At 41.0% G+C, this 18,909-nt stretch overlaps 1 protein-coding gene across 2 annotated transcripts in view; it reads right to left on the bottom strand.

The window, feature by feature from the left end:
* zeb1a (zinc finger E-box binding homeobox 1a) overlaps positions 1 to 13,932 on the bottom strand; it is a 105,599-nt gene extending 91,667 nt beyond the window's left edge. Inside the window, exon 1 of one of the 2 annotated variants that reach the window (XM_039815925.1) lies at positions 13,831 to 13,932. In XM_039815925.1, coding sequence (XP_039671859.1) covers positions 13,831 to 13,888 — 58 coding nt within the window. In that variant the 5' untranslated portion in view covers positions 13,889 to 13,932. Of the gene's footprint in view, positions 1 to 12,145; positions 12,430 to 13,830 lie in introns of those variants that run through there. The other variant, XM_039815926.1, reaches the window with a different exon arrangement.
* Positions 13,933 to 18,909: the final 4,977 nt, after the last annotated feature.

Genomic DNA, 18,909 nt, shown 5'->3' on the forward strand with positions numbered 1-18,909 from the left:
GTGCGCCGTTTACAATCCAATCATTATGAAATGGGTCCGCACATTGAGGAAACATTCATTCATAACTGAGCAAATCGAATTATGTTAGCAGCACTGCCCAGGAGCAGATCAATCAGGGCCCTGCATTAATGATTATTTTTTTAGTGAAACAAATGCACATCTAATTTCCCCAAGCCCAAGGTGACATCTTCAAAATGCTTACTTTATTCAACCATAAATCAGAAAACAACGGGGGAAATATCTAGGGTTTAATTTAGGGTTAGGCCTGTGTATAAAATATCAAACTAGTTTGATATTAAGCCAAACACCGGACTGGACCGGTATCCATAATTTTATAACTAGGTGTCTCACTTGACTCAGCATCTGCTCATCTCATCATGAATGACAGTGTGGCGACTGCAGTCCACTTGCTGGCGGTAATGCACCTCTACACTGGTTTGCCAACCGCCATTAAACACTAAAGAAGAAGAAGCAGAAAGCGAAGTAGCACCACAGCAGGGGCACGTTCAATCTCAAAACGGTGTGCACCGTTTTGCTACGGTTTCCTGGTCAAACAACATGTTTCCTCGAAACGGTGTGAAACCTTGTGAAGGCTTTGAGATGTTTTCTCTCGTTTTGTAGGTGTGTCTCTCATTTATTGGCTGTATCACAGGTGATACCAATCAGCAGAGACGTGTCTATAAACTCGTGGTAATAAAAAGGCACAGGGCTTGCACACACAACAGGGGGTTCAACGCACCCCTGTTTTAGTTTAAATAAACGCGTTGCTATCAGAGTTAAGTATGTAGATTACCAGCTCAATGCTAAGCATTCTCTTGAGAGGCAAGGAGAGTCTGTCACTTTGCATCCGTATAGTGTGAACATGTGCTTAGTAAGGACTTTTCCCAAAATGCTTTGCAACAACCCATGAGAAAGGGGGCATGGTTTAATTTCAAGCAAAGGCAGCCAATGGAAGGTATATAAATAAAGTAGGGCTGTCAGCATTAACGTGTTAATCGCGATGCGATTAAGGGTCGAGCATAACGCGTACATTTTTTTAAATCGCATTAATCGCATGCCGCCATTTATTAATTTAGTTTTATTACAAGGCTACTAACAGGCTACTATTTTGACCCTTTGCCGCACTTTGCCATATTTCCTCGTAACACATCCTGCTGCTGCAGGAATAGCAATGCAGATTTCGGTGCCTCATTCCGGTGCCACTGATATGCCTGCTTTTCTCTCTGATGCTCTGAAACAGATGTTACAGGCAACAGAAACATCGCTGCACGTGACGCTGGTTAACACTACACTCGACAGCAGCTAACGTTAGCCTACCGCTAGCTAGTAGCTGGATTAAACACGGTTACAATGCTGACAGCTAAAGCTAAATGGTGTAAAGTTTGTCTGTATTTCACTGTAGAGGATTCCGACACCGGGATGTGACAATCTGCAGCTGCTGTTGTCGGAAAAACACAGACGGTGCGTTCAATGAAACTGGTAACCTACAGCCTCGTGGTGCATTCAAAGTTATTGTTAAATGCTCTTTTCCCAACTGGTGGTTGTTTTTGTCGTTCAACAGCTATTTACTAGTGAAATAAGATAAATTTATAGGTATTACTAGGGGTGGTACGGTTCACAAAACCCACGGTTCGGTTCGTATCACGGTTTTAGGGTCACGGTTTTCGGTTCTGTACGGTTCTTGTTGTTATTTTTTCTTTAATCTTTAACACTCCAGAAATATACTTCAGCATATGATATATAGCTTAATTATCCACAACGTAGGACACAGTATTAAAACATAGTTCTATCTTGTAATCATGCACAAATGGAATGTGACTTTAAGCACATTATTGGGACCATCTCTGAGGAAAGCGAGGTGAGATTTTGATACAGCAAGAGGGAAGACAATGATGATTTCAACAAGCATTTCATTTATTTGGCAAAAAAATGAGTGTGTATCGCCATTTACAGGAACATATGTGCCCTTTTTAGCACATGAAGATTGAAATATTACAGAATAACAATTGAAATAACTTGCATTTATCAAACTAACAACTAAAATCTACAGGTGACGTGACCTGCAGCACTCCACACACCACCGTTGAGGAGCGGTCGGCTCGCTGCCTCTCAAAATCTGACGAATTTTTTTTAAACTGACCTTTGTCGATCTGAAATGAAGACAGATTGAGCAACTGCATGGTCTATTTATCGCTTAAAATGTTTTCAGAAACACGTTTCGGTGAACTATTTTCGTTAATTATGATTGTGTTCACAACGAGATGCCATTAGTCTGTTTTGAAATTCGAGAGCAGCCAGCCCCACGTGACGCGTTCGTCCAATCATCTGCCACGTGTTGTGTTTGTCACCCTCATCCCGCTCGTCATTTCCGGTAAGTGTTTTAACATAGGTGTTGAAAGAGGGCACAACCGCAGTAAGTGGTTTGTGCACATTAGAAGTCTATTGACGAACCGCGCTACACACACGTTCCGAACCGAGACAAGCGAACCATACGGTTCGGATGTTTTTTCATGAACCATACCACCCCTAGTTATTACATTATTATTAAATCATTTAATTTTGACCATATGGCCTTAGCAATAAACAAGCCGTTCTTTAATGTGACCAACTGTTGTTTAGTACCCTTCTTTTTTGTAACTTTCGGTTCATGCACAATTAAGGCATCGGTACCGTTTTAAAAGTACCGCTTAAGCACCGGTATCCAAACCAAACAATACTCAAACCTAATATTGATTCTAGATTCAAATGTGTGACTAGATTCACACATTTTTCTTTTATTTACAGTAAATAAATAAATAATCAAATCTTAAAATCATCTTTGCATTCATTTGATTCCCAATCAATATACACTGGTAAGAATTGCTTTCCATTGTTAATATGTACTTAAAAACAGTTCTGAAATGCAAAATAATAGAATTTTAATCATGTGATAAAACATGCGATTAATCGCGATTAACTATAGAAATTCAGAGATTAACCATGATTAAAAAAAAATAATCGTTTGACAGCCCTAAAATAAATCCCTGTAGCAAACATATTATGCTTCTTTGCTTAGTGCCACATACATATCTTCAGTTATGTAAACTTAAATTTTCTGCTTCAGGCAAGAATGCAAATAATTTGTTATTCCTGAGCGACTCTTTTCCTTTGATACATACCATAATGTTAGACAAGCTACAGTTACAGTGTAAAAGAGGAGACTAAACCCCTCTACTGGGCTTCTAATCTAATTATCTCTTCCCCTCCCACCTGTCCTGCTGCTGCTGTACTCACTGAGGTCTGCGGGGGGGTTCCCGTGAGTCCCGGCCCCTCCTAACCCACCTGTCCACCGCTCATGATTTGTGTCTCCTAAAGCGTGTTTTACAGTAACCGCAGCCGAGCTGGCGCGTGCATATGTGACGTCATGAAATCGCCGTGACTATTTATACCTGCGCCGGTGGTCGCGACACTAGTTGCAGTCTTCTCCTGAACACCGGCGGCGCTAATGAGCAAAGGCTACTGATGTTGCTATTTTTACTGGCTAGAAGAAGAAGAAAAAGGTAAACAAACGGCAGAACTGGCAGCATTGCCGTCAATGCTTCGATTTGATTCAATGACCTACTTCATCGGATCAAGCCTTTCATTCACCATAAAATAACTCATCTTAACCCAGTAAGTTTACCAGAGAGACTTGCAGTCACTCTGAGAGTTCTGGCATCCGGTTGTCGGCGAACTCATTCAGGCCTCCTGTTTCCGCTTTGTCGCGCGCCGCTGAAAAAAAAAGAGCTGTGCGCGACCTCGGCTCGCGCGCCATAAATCGGACGCGCCGGCCGGATATTACATCATTTTGACGTCACGATGTCGCGCGCCACCTTGGAGGTGTCTAGTATATAATGGCTTTAAGAACGCTGAGGCTGTTGAGAGGTCGGTCGCCTCCCCTGCTCCTACTTTAGCTTTATTCCATCATAAATGATTTGGAAGCTTCCAAGAATTATTTGGTTTTATATAGCTTTGGTTCCTCAAAGTAACTTTAGTAAGAATGCAGTGCTATTTTAGATTATAATTATTTTCCAATAGTGTCCTGGTCATGACAGCACAGACTGTAGAAATCTAACCAAGTCCGTTGCATTGAGTCTTAAAACATCAAACTTAAAACAGTTTCCAATTCATAAGTGACAAGATCACTAATTACAGTGATTTGCACTTACTTTCAACAAATGACTTAACTTGCATTTTCTTCCTAAACCCAAAAATATTCTGTTTTCTATTAGATAAAAGCAGAAAATCCTCACAACTGAGAAGCTGAAACTAGAAAATGTTTACGATTTTTGCTTGAAAAAAACGATTAATCGATTATCAATTATTTTTAAACAGTTGTTTAAGCTCTGTATTATTCTGTGACTGAATGACACACATGGCTACTAAGATGAACAATGTTTCAGTACAGGGACAAATACAGAGGTTGTAATGTTGGGCTTTAACTTTGTACTGTTTCACTGTTTTCTTTTATTTGTCCATTTCATTATTCCACTCCTCTCTTCTCAGCGCCACATTTCTTTTAGATTATTTTTTGGGGCATTTTTTAGGCCTTTATTTTTACAGGACAGTTGAAGACATGAAGGGGAGAGAGAGAGAGAATGACATGCAGCAAAGGCTGTAGGACGGAGTCGAACCCGTGGCCGCTGCGTCGAGGAGTAAACCTCTATATATGGGCGCGCGCTCTACCAGGTGAGCAACCCAGGCGCCCTCAGAGCCACATTTCTTTTCGTTTCAGCTTCCCTACACCTGTTTCTTTTTGGTTTACCTTCGAGATGTGTCCCAGTTTTAATTGGAAGCGAATAAAAGCGGGTAGCCTATCACAGGCAAACAGCACTGCACTTCAATGACCAACGTGTGGGATTACAACTAGACTTAGTCTCTACTGTACAACATCCGTGGCTGTGGCTTGGTGTAGTGCCTGGAGGCCAGCAGCAGCTTTGGGCTGCGTTTTCACTGATTTCCTCTGAGCTCGAAGGAGCCGGCCGTCTCTGTTCTGCTTCTCAGGCGGCGGGAGAAAAAAGAGAATGGAGGATGGCAGGATATGCAAATTGTAGCACCACCAAAGGAGAGGGAGAGGAGTTTCCCATCGGCTGAGTGTGAAAGAGTGCTCCCCCCCCCCACCCCCTCCCATTCACACAGGACTTTGAATGGGGCTCTTTCTTTGGACACACACTGGCCTGAATGCACACACCACACCCACACAATCCCACCAAACGTATAAACACATTAAAAATTAAATTAAATTAATTAAATACAGGTGCAAATGCATTAATATATGCATGGTGTGAGCTGGTCAGCAGCAGAACAAACTGGGTCCCGTCACCAAAGGCTGTCTTTCACAGCTCAGCCTTGGTTAGCACCACACAGTGTAGATTAAAGTTTTAGCTAGCTGCTCGGGGAGCCTCTTGAATACATGAATATTCAGGTGCTTGAATGGGAACGATGAAAGGCAACGGCAAAGCAGGTTACTTGTGGAAATGGGTTAGGCCACCTTTAAGAAATGTGCTAATACTGTAAGAGTTTTGGCAGTTCCTCTGAGATTTTATGCACCGATGGCCCTGGAGGTGGATTTCAGTTCTGGTTCCACATTTGGCTTTGTTTTGAGCGTAGGTGGCAGTGAGCAAACTCTGTCTTCATGACATCAATTTGAAATGGCATTGTGAGTTCCGAGCAGGATTTGGCTTCACCATAATATTATTTTAATTCAACACGGCAGACTATAAAGGAACTGGATTTTTCTTTCTACCACTCTTTTGAGCTCTTCATTCTTAGCATGGCACATATCTGTGACATGTTACATTTTTGGAGCACAGCAGTTTAAACTGTGTATGTATTTCATTGATTTATAGCGACAAATGGGCAGCAATTTACTCTCAAATCATTCAGATAGCACAGGCATTAGTACTCTTCTGTGAGCTGACATTATGGTGAATATTTTGATTGTATTGAAGTCTTGGATGTGTGACAAGAACGATTTCTGCAGCCTAAACATGGATCAAGTATTCAATAATAATGTCGTTAAGGTCTACCTGCCTTAAAGTGTTTTTACTGAAATTCTAGTCTTGCACGCTTGACACAATTAAGGTGCCATTTAGCCCTAAATTAATTCAGGTGTGCATGGACTGGCACTTGAGGACTAATGATGAACATGTACAAAAGTGGAGACTTCTAAGTGACATCGGCACATTAGAGACAGTCAGCTTTACTATTAAATGTACACACCATTTTTTTATGATTTGATGCAAAAAAGCTATCTATGTTATAATTCCCATGTGTACTTTGGGGTAATTTTTGTGTTTCCTAACACAGCTCCAGGGCTGCTCCATTGACCTTTGATCTCTCTGTGAAATGACTGTGAGGGTGGGGTGGGGGGAGCTATCTTCTAAAACCTGTTTTGTTACCACTATTGATGCAGACAACTTATAGTGTTGAGTTTCAGAAGCCACATTGCCACGTTTCAGATTTACTTAGCCTCGTCGGCACAGTGCAGCCTGAATGACACAATTTGTTGCTCTCGGTTTCGTATCAAATCAGAGGGCAGCACGCTATTTCCTGTCCGCCTCGACTATAAATAGTGCTCATGTTGAGTGTGCATGGGTTGCAGTGAGCTTATCATACCTGCATGACAACATGCATGTCTGTGCTGGCTAATGTTTGTAGGCATTTCTAGTTGGATTCAGGCTTCTTTCTGAATGTGTTTTTTTTGTAGGCTACTTAGTTATATAATAATAATAAAGGTTGCTGTATAGTGGATGATGACTAAAAATTATCCAGACTCTCTGACTCTTTCTTTAATCTAAGTCAGATGTGGGAGGGTGTATATTATTTAAACCCATTTAAAGATGATGCCTTTTAAGGCTGTATTGAGTCATCTGCCTCAACTTTCCACGCCTGATCTGTCAAGGTGCCTTTATATTCATCTAATTGAAACGCAACAGCGTCAGCGGGAACCACTGATTTTCCCCAACAGGCAGCATATTAATGCATGTAAATCCAAACAAGCGGGCCTCTGTTGTTATGCAAAGCCTGGAGGAAAGTAGCAGTTTCCCACCTTGATGTTAACACAACACACATACTCTCTCACACACACACACACACACACACACACACACACACACACACACACACACTACTCAATTAGTCATAGCAGCAGCATCAGTAGCCCTGACGCACCTCCCCCTCTGGACCATAAAAGGCAATGGGAGGGGTAATGCTGACACGCTAAAGACATCCTGTAGTGCTTTGTCATTCCACAGGCCTTTACTGCAAGGAAAACAGTGCACACACACACACACACACACACACACACACACACACACACACACACACAAACACAGAGCTCCAGGCTCTTTAGCACAAGGAGAAAGTAACAAGAATGGCCGATGTTCATGGATCAATTAGCAGCTTACTGTTGACCACAGCCACCTCTAATAGCACTCAGGACCATTTCCATCTGACTCCTTAAAACACAACAAAGGCTCACATGTTGTGCATAAATATTCACATTACACTCAAAAAATATATAAGGTAAGGTAAAAAAAAAAAAAAACTACAAATGACTAGTTCTTTGTATAAAAATAGCTTTTGGTAAGCATAATAGTATGTTGGATAATTACATCTATTATTTGTTATCAGACTAAGAGTGTAGCAGGCGGGAGCCAGTCTACGGCCAGGCCTGTTAGCTCCAAATAAATGCTAAATAATATCTTAAATAAAGACACTCACATGACTCCGCTGCTCTGTAAGAGGAGTTACTGGGGCACCTATAGGGTGAGCTGGAGGAAATGGTTCATTCACACAAAGACCGGTGTGTGATTGTACGAAACCACAATGTGCCAAGGTCTATCAACTCAGCTGAAGGGCCATACAGTAGTTCATATTAGGGCTGCACGATATGAGGAAAATATGCTATATGTGAGAACGTTGTTGAATTTCGCAATAACGATATTGCTTGTGGTAAATAAACAGATATTAAAATGTACTCAGTTCTACCTTTCTGCTGCTTTCAGTATTCTTCTAAAATACAACAAACTGCTTGTTGAATTCAAATCATTTCCAACATTCTTTTATTGAATAAATTGAACATTGAATTGAATATAAAAGGTACCACTTAAAAAAAATGACAGTTACATTTTAATGTGCAGTTTTATACGGATTTCTACTCTATTTTCTTTCAACTTCTTTCAATCTTTTTTGTGTCTATATGTTGCAGCCTTTCACAATGTGTATATTGCGCCAGTTGATATTCTGATGATGATTAAAAAAACAATATATTGTGCAGCCCTAGTTCTTGTTAGATGATGCAAAGCTTGCTTGCACAACATGCAAGGCATTACAGAGCATAACAGCCTCAGCATTACAGCCACAGAGGAGCGCTGAATAAATACCAGACACACGCAGAGAAAATGCTACTCATCTCAGTGCATCAAACAACAACCAGCTGATCAAAGAGCCTATCACCAAAGAAACCAGAGTACTCCCTTAAAATAGTCATCCACCGCACGTTCATATCAACAAATGCCTGTTTCCCTGACCTGATATAACGTACAAGCCGTCAGTGAACAGAGTCAGTGAAAGGTCTAATTAACACTCCACGTGTCTGTTGGTGCGCCACTATTACTGATGGTGAAAATGCTCCATTTATCATTTAACCAAACGTACTGTACATCTGCAATTTAAACAAGCGACTGGCTTGAGGATTATTATGAAGTATTAAAAACATTTATAGCACAGCATCCGCTCCAGAACTGTTACTGGCACTAAAACAGGAAAGCTGAAAGCTTCCCTGTGGAGTTTTTGGTCTTTCGTAATGCTATGCACACACACACACACAAACACACACACACACACACACACACAAGGGGTGACGTGATGCACATTCCTGCCAAGTGTTTCACACTATTCCACTGATCTACAGGTGGCAGTGACACACCAAGATGTGCAGCAAAGCGCCCAGAGAAGAAGAAGACTGCTAGCAAGTTTACACTGGATGCTGGATTCAAAATCCTTAAAAAGAATCAACTTTGCAAATAGTTCATGAGAAAAGAAATGCATTCATCACGTGTTGGACCTTAAGGATACACATAACACACAATTTGGTGTGACTGAATGTACACCGGTAATGGCCCAGGCCCTGGCAGGCTCGGAGGTATGAGCAGTCCCAAGCCTGGGAGTAGGCCGCTGTGTTTATCCTGTCAAGGTATGTTAACACCAGGCTGCATTCCTCTAGTCCCTAAATTGCTGTGTTAGATTACAGCCCAGTTGAGAGCGCACACACACACAAACACGGAGCACTTTGAGGCAAGAGGAAAGGCGTTGGATGACCAAGCCGGGACCAAAATGGCAGCAGCAACATCGAGGGCCAACACCTGCCATTTACAGAAGAACTGCAGACCATCGACATGCGGTGGAGATAAAGACAAGTTCACCGCGGACCTAAAATAAAAACAACTTCACCATTTCTCCTCCGCTTTTTTCTTTACAAGGATGTCCGTATATAATGACTCTAAAACACAGGAATAACTGTTTTATGTACTGTGCATGCTGCTACAACTCCCTCAAATCTACAGTCTAATGTGTGCAGGGTTTTTCCCTGGCTCAAAATGGGCCTTTGAAGTGGGGGATCTGGGGGGGGGGTATTTTGAGCGTTAAAGACTCCATTTCCTGCAGTACGATACATTTTAGGCACCAATTTATTGTGAAAATGTATGTAGTCTTTAAGTAATGGAAAACACCAAATTCTGTTGGCAGGTAACAATTCAAAATGTAAACATATAATGAAATATAATGCAGTAAGGGGGCTTTCGCATCCTGGACTTGACTAAACTTGACCTCAAAGTCCAGTTTGCTTAATTACTATGCTATATGCTATATGCTATATGCTATAGTTTAGCTGGCTTTTCAGCGCAGGCCGGTATGTCTGGCTGCTGAAAATCAGAAGATTTGGCGCACGTTAATTTCCTCTGGCTAAAACCTCTTTCTTTATGCAGGAAAAAGTACAGTAAGAGAACAGTGGAAGTTGCTGAGGCTCCCTGCAGGCCTGTAGCCCAATGACACTCATCATTTACTGGTTTTATAGCAGCAGGTTTACAGTGGTGTCCTGGTGGGAAATCTTCTCTGTTAAGACGTAGGCCAAGTGACTGTCAGCCAGCATTAACAGCAGGCAGGCTAGGGTAAGATGTTTAGATAGGGGAGAACAATGCCATATGAACTTGGGTGGCACACAAAAACAGCACATACACCAGAATATGAGTCCCCTCTCAAGCAAACTGGCTCATTATGAATGAGATTATAAATACATGAAATGACAATGCATTAAAAACATTGAACTACTGCAGCAAAAACAACAAACAATGTTTATCTTAAATGACCTTAACTGGAAGTAGATTTATTTAAAACATACAGTAAGTGTGCAATGTGAAACTAAAACCACAAAATAAAATCCAATGCCAACTCTGTCACTGTGGTTTGGAACCAAGAGAACCAGTGGTAGGTCTGAGTGTGCCCTTCACACATAATGTTTACAACGCTCAACTGGTACTAACCATGTACACTACAGCTGTCATCTTTTCTTAATATAAATCACTGTGTCTAATGTGCTGTCATTTGGGGGCCACTGTGCAAATCGGTGTAATGTTTTGCCTCATAATCTTCTCACACCCTTATCCATAATAATAAACAAGATTCAGCACAACTCTCAAGTGAGGAGAGGAGATGGGTCCCTGGGACATGTGAGGTGTTAGGAGACCTTAAACTTAATCCATTAGTCAATTATTGTAGGATATAAATTGGCTATTTTGATTAATCAATAAATCGTTTGTCATTTTCTATGCAAAACATTCTCTGGTTCCTGCTTCTCAAATGGGAGGATTTGCTGCTTTAAGACTGTGGGTCTTGGAATTTATATAAGGCATTTTAACTAATTGGTTAAAAAAAAAAACATTACAATGTGTACAGTGAAATTGACAATTTTATTATAGCCCAATATCACAAATTTGCCTCAGAGGTATGAAATGTGTCTAAAGTCACCTGAGGAATAACAGTTATTATCAGAAAAGGCCCATCTACAGTCTGCTTACTCACTTTATAATACATGTGTCCACTGTAAGATTGGCATTTCTGTGTTAATGTCTTAGACTTATAGAGCACAAAGTCAGTAGCATCGAGTCATGTGAGCATATGAACTGTTAGAGCACAAATGAAAGCTTTTTGTGACAGTGTAGTGTAGTCGATGTACCAGCAGCTGTTTGCCACATCATGGTGATGACACACTGAGATCATGGCACGTTAGCACAGGCTAATGTTCAGAAGGAAAATCCAAAGCAGTGAGCAGTCTGTGTCATGTGGGATGAACTAATACAAAATGCACAGTTTAAATTGAGGCTGGTGGGGAAATGAAAGGGAACAGGAGCAGCAGATGAGTTCTACTTGCAGCAGATGGAAGCGGTGCGCACTAAATCACACCACATTTTGCCATCTTGATTGTGCGCCCCGTTACACGGACGCGCTCCTTTCACATTCTAATCCCATTTAACGTTATATAATTAAAAGGAAACGAGACGCTCAGGGATATTCCCATCAAGTATCATGAGCTGTATACTGCATAGCTATCACAGGGGGAAATCTGTTAAAATACACCTTTATAAGGTGTTGCATCACCTTGCGTATACCTGGCTGTGTCCAGGAAAAAAAAGCAGCAACCCCGCCTTCACTGCAGTAATAGTACTGAGTGACCGCCATTCCCTTCCGCACAGCGCTCAGGAAATTGTATAACGAATTACCGCAACACAATAGATGGAAACGAGAGGTTTGACGGTGAGCCCTGTAAAGCGCTGTTACTGCACACAGTTTGGGGGGATAACAGAGCAATGACCACCTTATGCACCGCTCGTCTGCCGTGCACACTCACACAAAGCTGCGGAGTGCACTCGACCAAACAAGGCGACCAATCCACACACCAAAATAAAAAAAAAACACATATAAAAAGGTTGAGATAAAACATGCACAAGTAGGTCAGAAATGCTTGTCGGTGAGATAAATCCCGCGAGAATGAAAGGCAGGCGAGCATCCATGCCGCCGAGCTGGCACGGCACACGGTTAAAAAAAACTACAAAAAAATCATCTCTACCTGCACAAGTTGACATTTGGAGCGGTTTTCCCTGGCTCCTCACGAGACACAGAGCCTTTAGGAAACGGCGAGCAGATCCTGTTCTGTGAACGGTCGCGAGCCGCAGGTGTTATTTCTGTTTATTTCTAGGCCATTTGTCAGCCCCGTTATCCGCGTTCAGGTAAACATGATGATGATGGTGGTGGTGGTGATGATGATGGCTCCTGTACGGACGCACAGTCACCGTCGTGTCGTCAGCAGGAGAAAAAAAAGGTGCTTTCCGGCCCCTCGGCTCACACACATTAAATGCCTCATAACGGTGTCTAAAATATATAAATAAATGGGTTTACTTTTGTTACTGGCTGATACGACGTAAGAGGGGAGAGTACAGGTGAGAAACCGTCCAATAAGGGACTATAAAGGGTTGTGTCAATTTAAAGTTATTACAACAGCCCACACCTAAAATCTATTTTGATATCCTTTACTTCATAACGGGTGGACTCAAAAATACTCTCACTGTGTGGAAAAACACAGCCCACAAACATCTATTCTGTGATCATTGTTTCGATATCATAGAGATAATCTTCCTGCAGGTGATAATAGAGAGGTATTAAAACTAAATCACAGCAGATACCACTAAGTAAGATCAAGTAAATATAATGTAAACTACTATAAATCCATGTAATGAAGTGACTCGAAACCTATATGCTTAGAAACAAAAAAATACATTCCCTTATAATGCCCCAAATGCAGCCAAAAATAACATGTGTTTTCAGCATTTTTTACGGTCCACAACACCGAATTTACAGGTGCAAAAAGCAACAGTCGAAAACGTCCAATAGGGGCAATTTGCAACACAGTCAACATAAAACTCACGCCGAATAACAAAAAAATGCTAAATCAAGCTATAAACTGGTGCAGGCAATGAGGAAATGCATGCATGAAAATACATTTGCCAAACTCTACTTCAGGAGGATTAAAAATACAGTTTCCACTCTTACCTTAACTGAGGGGACATGTGGTGTTGCAGTTGTGGCAGGAGGGTTGAACTGAAGATAAAATAAACATCCCATCTCTTTTGCCATCACTGGAGTAGAAGTGAACAAGACCAAACCCCATACAAAAAAACAACACGCCTTTAACTCAACAGCACGGTTTCCCATCCGGACATCAAAACATTCAGACAAAGTTGAATTATTTTGAACGTGAGGGGGAAACTGCACCGTCCGGGGCCGAGTGAGTAGCAAGTTAGCATGAAACTAACCCCGCAACAACCTCGCCCTAAAATCATACACTAAACTACAAACTGCGCTTAACGGGCCACGTTGTTATGTGAAAGCCCTGCAACCTGCCGCCAAGTGCTGCAATGGGTGGAAAAGTGGCCGAAAAGTGCAGAAACAAAGAAAGGAAGAGTAAAGAAAACTAATGATACAGCCGAGCCAACTATCAAGCGCTCCTCGGGTTATTATAGCCTAAGTGACGGATAACGGTTCACTCTGTCAGGCGGCCCCATGCACCGCTAGGCGGAGAGAGAAGCAAACCAGGTATAACGGTACACCACCACACTGGGATATGAACACCCTAAAACTCCCCGAAACGTGGTCCAACTCACTCCCAACAAGTCTTCCGAAGGAGTTTACCGAGTGAAAACCTCGTCGGCAGCCGGCCCGGCTCGCCCAGTCGGTTACGGAGGAGTTTGGACTTACCGCTGCTCCTCTTCGGGTTCGCCTGTTTTCTGCGCTTACACCTGGGGCCATCCGCCATGATCCTCTCGCTGAGTCTGAAGCGCAGCCGCTTGCCAGTCACCTCCTCCCTCCTCCAGTCTCCCCCTCCTCTTCCTCACCCCTCCTCACCCCTCCCTCCTCCTGTCCGCTTTACGACGTCACCTTCCCCCTGCAAAACACCTGGTTTGCGACACACTGGCCCGCTTTTACGGCATCACCTTCTCAAACACCTCAGCACATGGCCCCTCCTACTGGCCGCACATGGGTGTGTGTCTGTGTGTTCTCTGATAGTCGTTTCCAAACGGTGGTCCTACCGCTCTAACAGGGTCGTCCCGGGACTCCCACTCGCGCTGCTGCTCCTGACTGCTGGAGAAATTAAAAATATAACAGTGAGGTGTTTCTCCACAGGTGGAAATGGATCTCGAGAGTAGAGCTGAAGGGAAATTAAAGTATTCTGTATTCACAGAATATACTTAAGTAGCTAAAAACAGCAATTCTGCACTGTAGCAAACCGGAATTATTAGCTTATGTGAAATATAAAGTTCAATATTTCCCTCTGAAATGTAGTATAAAGAAGTCTGAAATATAAATACTCAAATGCAAGTACACCAAAATGTGCTACGGTAATTGAGTAAGTTGAGTGTTATATTTTTAACACTTTTTAAGGCTACCTAAACCCTAAACCTTAGAAACTGAAGCTCAAAGTAAACTGTAACTAACAAATTGGCAGTGATAGAAGAAGTATTCTGATCTTTTACCTAACTAAAAAGTACAATAGTATACGTATACTACATTGTAACTACACTATCAAAAGTGAAATGAGTCATTATCAGAATGCCTCTTTTAAGAGAACATATATTGGATTATTATTACAGATATTTCAACTACTTCATACACTGCTGTGTTGTGTAAGCTAAAACAATGCATCGCATTTTAGAAACTGATTATATCTGTTGTTTTGTCAGAATCAGAAAAGGGTTTATTGCCACAAGATGTTACACTCATGTGGAATTTGCCTTGGTGAATGGTGCATGCATAAACAAACAAACCACAGATTAAACATTAATATGAAATAAACAATAAATACAGAAACAAATATATACATACAAAATAACTGTTGCATAAGAACAAAAGGCTGAAGGGGTTGAATGTACAAATAATATATATAGTAATATAGTATATGTGTGTGTAAAACCTTATATGGATTTTTGTACATTGAGGATAAAAATGTATGACAGTTTAGGTGAAAACATCTCATTATGTGGGCCTTTTTTTCTTCTTTCTTTTGTACAGTTTTAATATTTATTTTTCACTTTAATACATGCATTTGTCATGGTCCTCAGTTTCTTACTAATGTTCTCTGAATGCAGAGATATGCATGGAAGTTAAATATCTAATTTTGTGGCCTTATTTATTTTGTGCAGTTTTGATATTTAATTTATTTTAGTCCCTTTTGTCCATACAGTTGTCATGTTCCTCCACAGTTTCTTATTAATGTTCTCTGAAATGCACTTTGCACATGTAAATTTGTGTATTTATGTTTAAAAGAAAAAAAGCTGGCATGGGTGTGTTTTCAGAGGGTGTTTTTGAAAAAAAAAATTGCTTGGTTGGAATTCTTGAGTTGATCGTGACTTAATGGCCATGGGAAAATGTGGGTCACAGTTGAGAACCTCTGGTTTAGATGATAACCTGCTGCCTCTTTACAGGGTCCCCGCGGGTCCTTAAAAAGTCTTGAAACGTCTTAAATGAAAGTTTGGATATTTAAGGTCTGAAATTGTCTTGAAATCTGGAATTTACGATAAGGAGGTCTTAAATTTCACGTGGGACTGAGTCCGACTCGTCATCCGTTTTTTTTTTTTCAACTGCAATTTGACCAGCGCACCATCTGGGGCAGCACTTCGATCTATGTGGGTGCAATCTGCATCATTCCATAGGTGACTGACAGGTAGGTGATTGATGAATGCGTGTGTTGATGGTTCGCCATGAAGCGAAATCGCAAGCATGGGCAAATGTTTGTTTAAAAACTATTGGTTGGAGGACAAAAAGTATTGGGGGTGGCTGAAGAAAACAGCCAGTAGGCTAATCATGAAGCGAGGTGTGCTTTATGTAAAAAGACGATACAGCTGGGGACAACGGGCCACATAGCACTCGATTCACACATGAAAGCAGAGAAGCACAAGAAGTATGTGTCGTCGCAGGCAAGTAGTTTGCCCATAAGTATCTTCTCATCTTCTCCTGTTGAACCTAGCAGTTCGACCTCTCAGCCTTCCACAAGGCCGTCCACTTCATCAAGCAATGCCTTCGGTAGCTTTGCTAATTGCATTAGGTCTATGATAATTGAATGTGCTTGCATTTATCTTTATTTATTATTTATGTGTCTGAAATGACATGGAAAACAAGCAGACCTTGAACAACATTTTCTTGGGGGAGAACCCCCAAACACTCCTCAAGGTTATTTGGCAGCCACATTTACCCATAAATTAGAGAAAGGATGATGAATACTTTAACTTTTGTGTATTTGTGGGCTTTTGTAATTTCCTGGGGCTGTCCTCCATGTCTTTTTCAAACTGCTATGAGGGGCCAGAATTTAGAAATTACCTGAAGTACCTTAAAGGCTTATAGTTTAGACATACACAGTCAACCATGTCAGCTTTGTAAGGCCAGCACTTGGTATAAAAGTTGTTGTGTCCCTGTGACCTGTCTTGAGCGTGGCTCTGGTGAGCTGTGCCGTGCTACGCTTTGCCACACCATTCTGTGTTGTGTCGCGCTGAACATATTCCTGTTTTTTTTGTTGTGGTAAAGTCTTACATTTTCCTTTTAGAGGACTTAAAAAAGATCTTAAAAGTCATTAAATTTGCTGTTAAAAAATTTGAAGATACCCTGCTTTAAATTATCAAACCTTGTGTACAACTAAGTATGATTCTGCAGATTAATCCATTTTCATCCATGATCGTGCCAGCAAAGGTTGTTGTGTTTCCAGTGTAGTTTTCCTCAAAATGAAGACATTTCAATCTGTTTACTTACACACACACACACACACACACACACAATTCTCAAAGATCAATTCCCATTTGCCCTGGAAGACAAAAGTCTCCTCTTCCTGTTTTACGCCAAATCAAAGTTTAGCATATTTTCTGCAGAGGCGGCTTAGCTTCTCAGTGGTGGCCTTGTTTGTTTACCGTAAAGATACTGTATCTCTAAATGAATGTGTGGATGATTTATTGATGCTAAAATTAGGGCTCCACAATTAATCGCAATTTTATCAAAATCGCAAAATGGACTAGGTCAAAATCAAAATCGCAAGGGGGCGCAATATTTGCTTAAGTCAAAATATGTGTCAAATCATTCTGAATGAAGCATGAAGCCTACAAATCATATCCTACATACTAAAGAAAACATCTTTGTTTGGTACAGATCCTCGCAAAAATCACACTAATCATTTTAACTTCTTTTAATGTTCAAAGAAAATGAGAATAATGATGTAAAAACTATCATTCCCTCCAATATCCTGAATCATATCGCAATCACAATATCAGTCAAAATAATTGCAATTAGATATTTTCCTCATATTGTGCAGCCCTAGCTCAAATGCAATATGTTACACTTCCAAAGGAAAACAACCAGAAATGACAAAAGAGTAAAAAAGAACCCAAAGCCCAGAGATACGTGGCCACACAAACACTGAGCAGGGTTTTGTCCTCAGCAGGAACAGAAGTTCAATGCCAGTTCACAGCAGGTCAGGGGAGTGGCCTATAACAGTCCTGCCGAGCTATTCTTGTACCTGCCGATGATCAGGTTTCCTGTTCAGACACACCAGGTGCTGCTGCAAGCCTCTCACAGCCAACAGGACTCTTCTGGATATCATGACACTGTGTGGACAACGGGGTATGGAATTAAACTGCAGAGGCTAAACAGAATGGGGACAGAAAGCTGCACATTATATGTATTTTTTTTCAAAAGGTGCTTCATTGTCAGCTTCGTGACTCAACAGTGACAACATGAGTGACCTTGGATTGGGACAGTGGTGGAATGTAACTAAGTACATCCACTCAAGTACTGTACTTAAGTACACATTTTAGGTACTTGTACTTTACTTGAGTCTTTTATTTTCATGCCACTTTTTACTTCTACTCCGCTACATTTCAGTAAAGAGGGGGTCCTCTGTGTTTTTCTGTGTTTAATGTATTTTTTTGAAGGCAAATAAAAGTCAACCAGTTTTCCTGCTAGCGTAATATTTTATCTGCTTCATGGTTCCTCTGAGCTACAACACACCTCACCTTGCAACATACTCATACTTTACTTTATTTTCTTTTCATGCCACTTTCTACTTCTACTCTGCTACATTTCAAAGACAAATATTGTACTTTTTACTCCATTCATCTGACAGCTTTAGGTACTTAACTGGTTAAGATGTTTGCAAACAATAAATACTATAATAACTTTACTAAAATCTGATGTTTTATTATAAATGAAACTACCCAACAATATGACGGCCTACAAGTCCACCTGAAATTATTAGACCATTAAACACAAAAATGTTTTGATCATTTCCAGTTTCTAAAATGTGAGGATTTTCCTGCATTGAGTACTTTTACTTTTAATACGTAAAGTACATTTTCCTGATGATACTTACATACTTTTACTTTAGTAACATTTTCAAAGCAGGACTTTTAACTGTAACAGAGTACTTTTACAGTGTGGTATTAGTACTTTTACTAGAGTAAATTATTTGAATACTTCTTCCACCACTGGCACACAACACACACACACACACACACACACACACACACACACACACACACACACACACACACACACACACACACACACACACACACACATACACCAGCAGGAGAAGTGGTCTAATTTAAATCAAAGGGCCCTATTTTAACAATCTGAAACGCAAAACGCAAGTAGCTTTGTGGGCGGATCTCGGGCGCTGTTGCTATTATAAATGAGTCTTGCGCCCGACGCAAATCTTACATGGGTTGGTCTGAAGTAGCTAGGTGTGGTTTGGGCGTAACGTGAAAATAACCAATCAGAGTGTCATCTCATATTCCC

Source organism: Perca fluviatilis, chromosome 11, assembly GCF_010015445.1.
Source record: "Perca fluviatilis chromosome 11, GENO_Pfluv_1.0, whole genome shotgun sequence".
NCBI classification, from domain to species: Eukaryota; Metazoa; Chordata; class Actinopteri; order Perciformes; family Percidae; genus Perca; species Perca fluviatilis.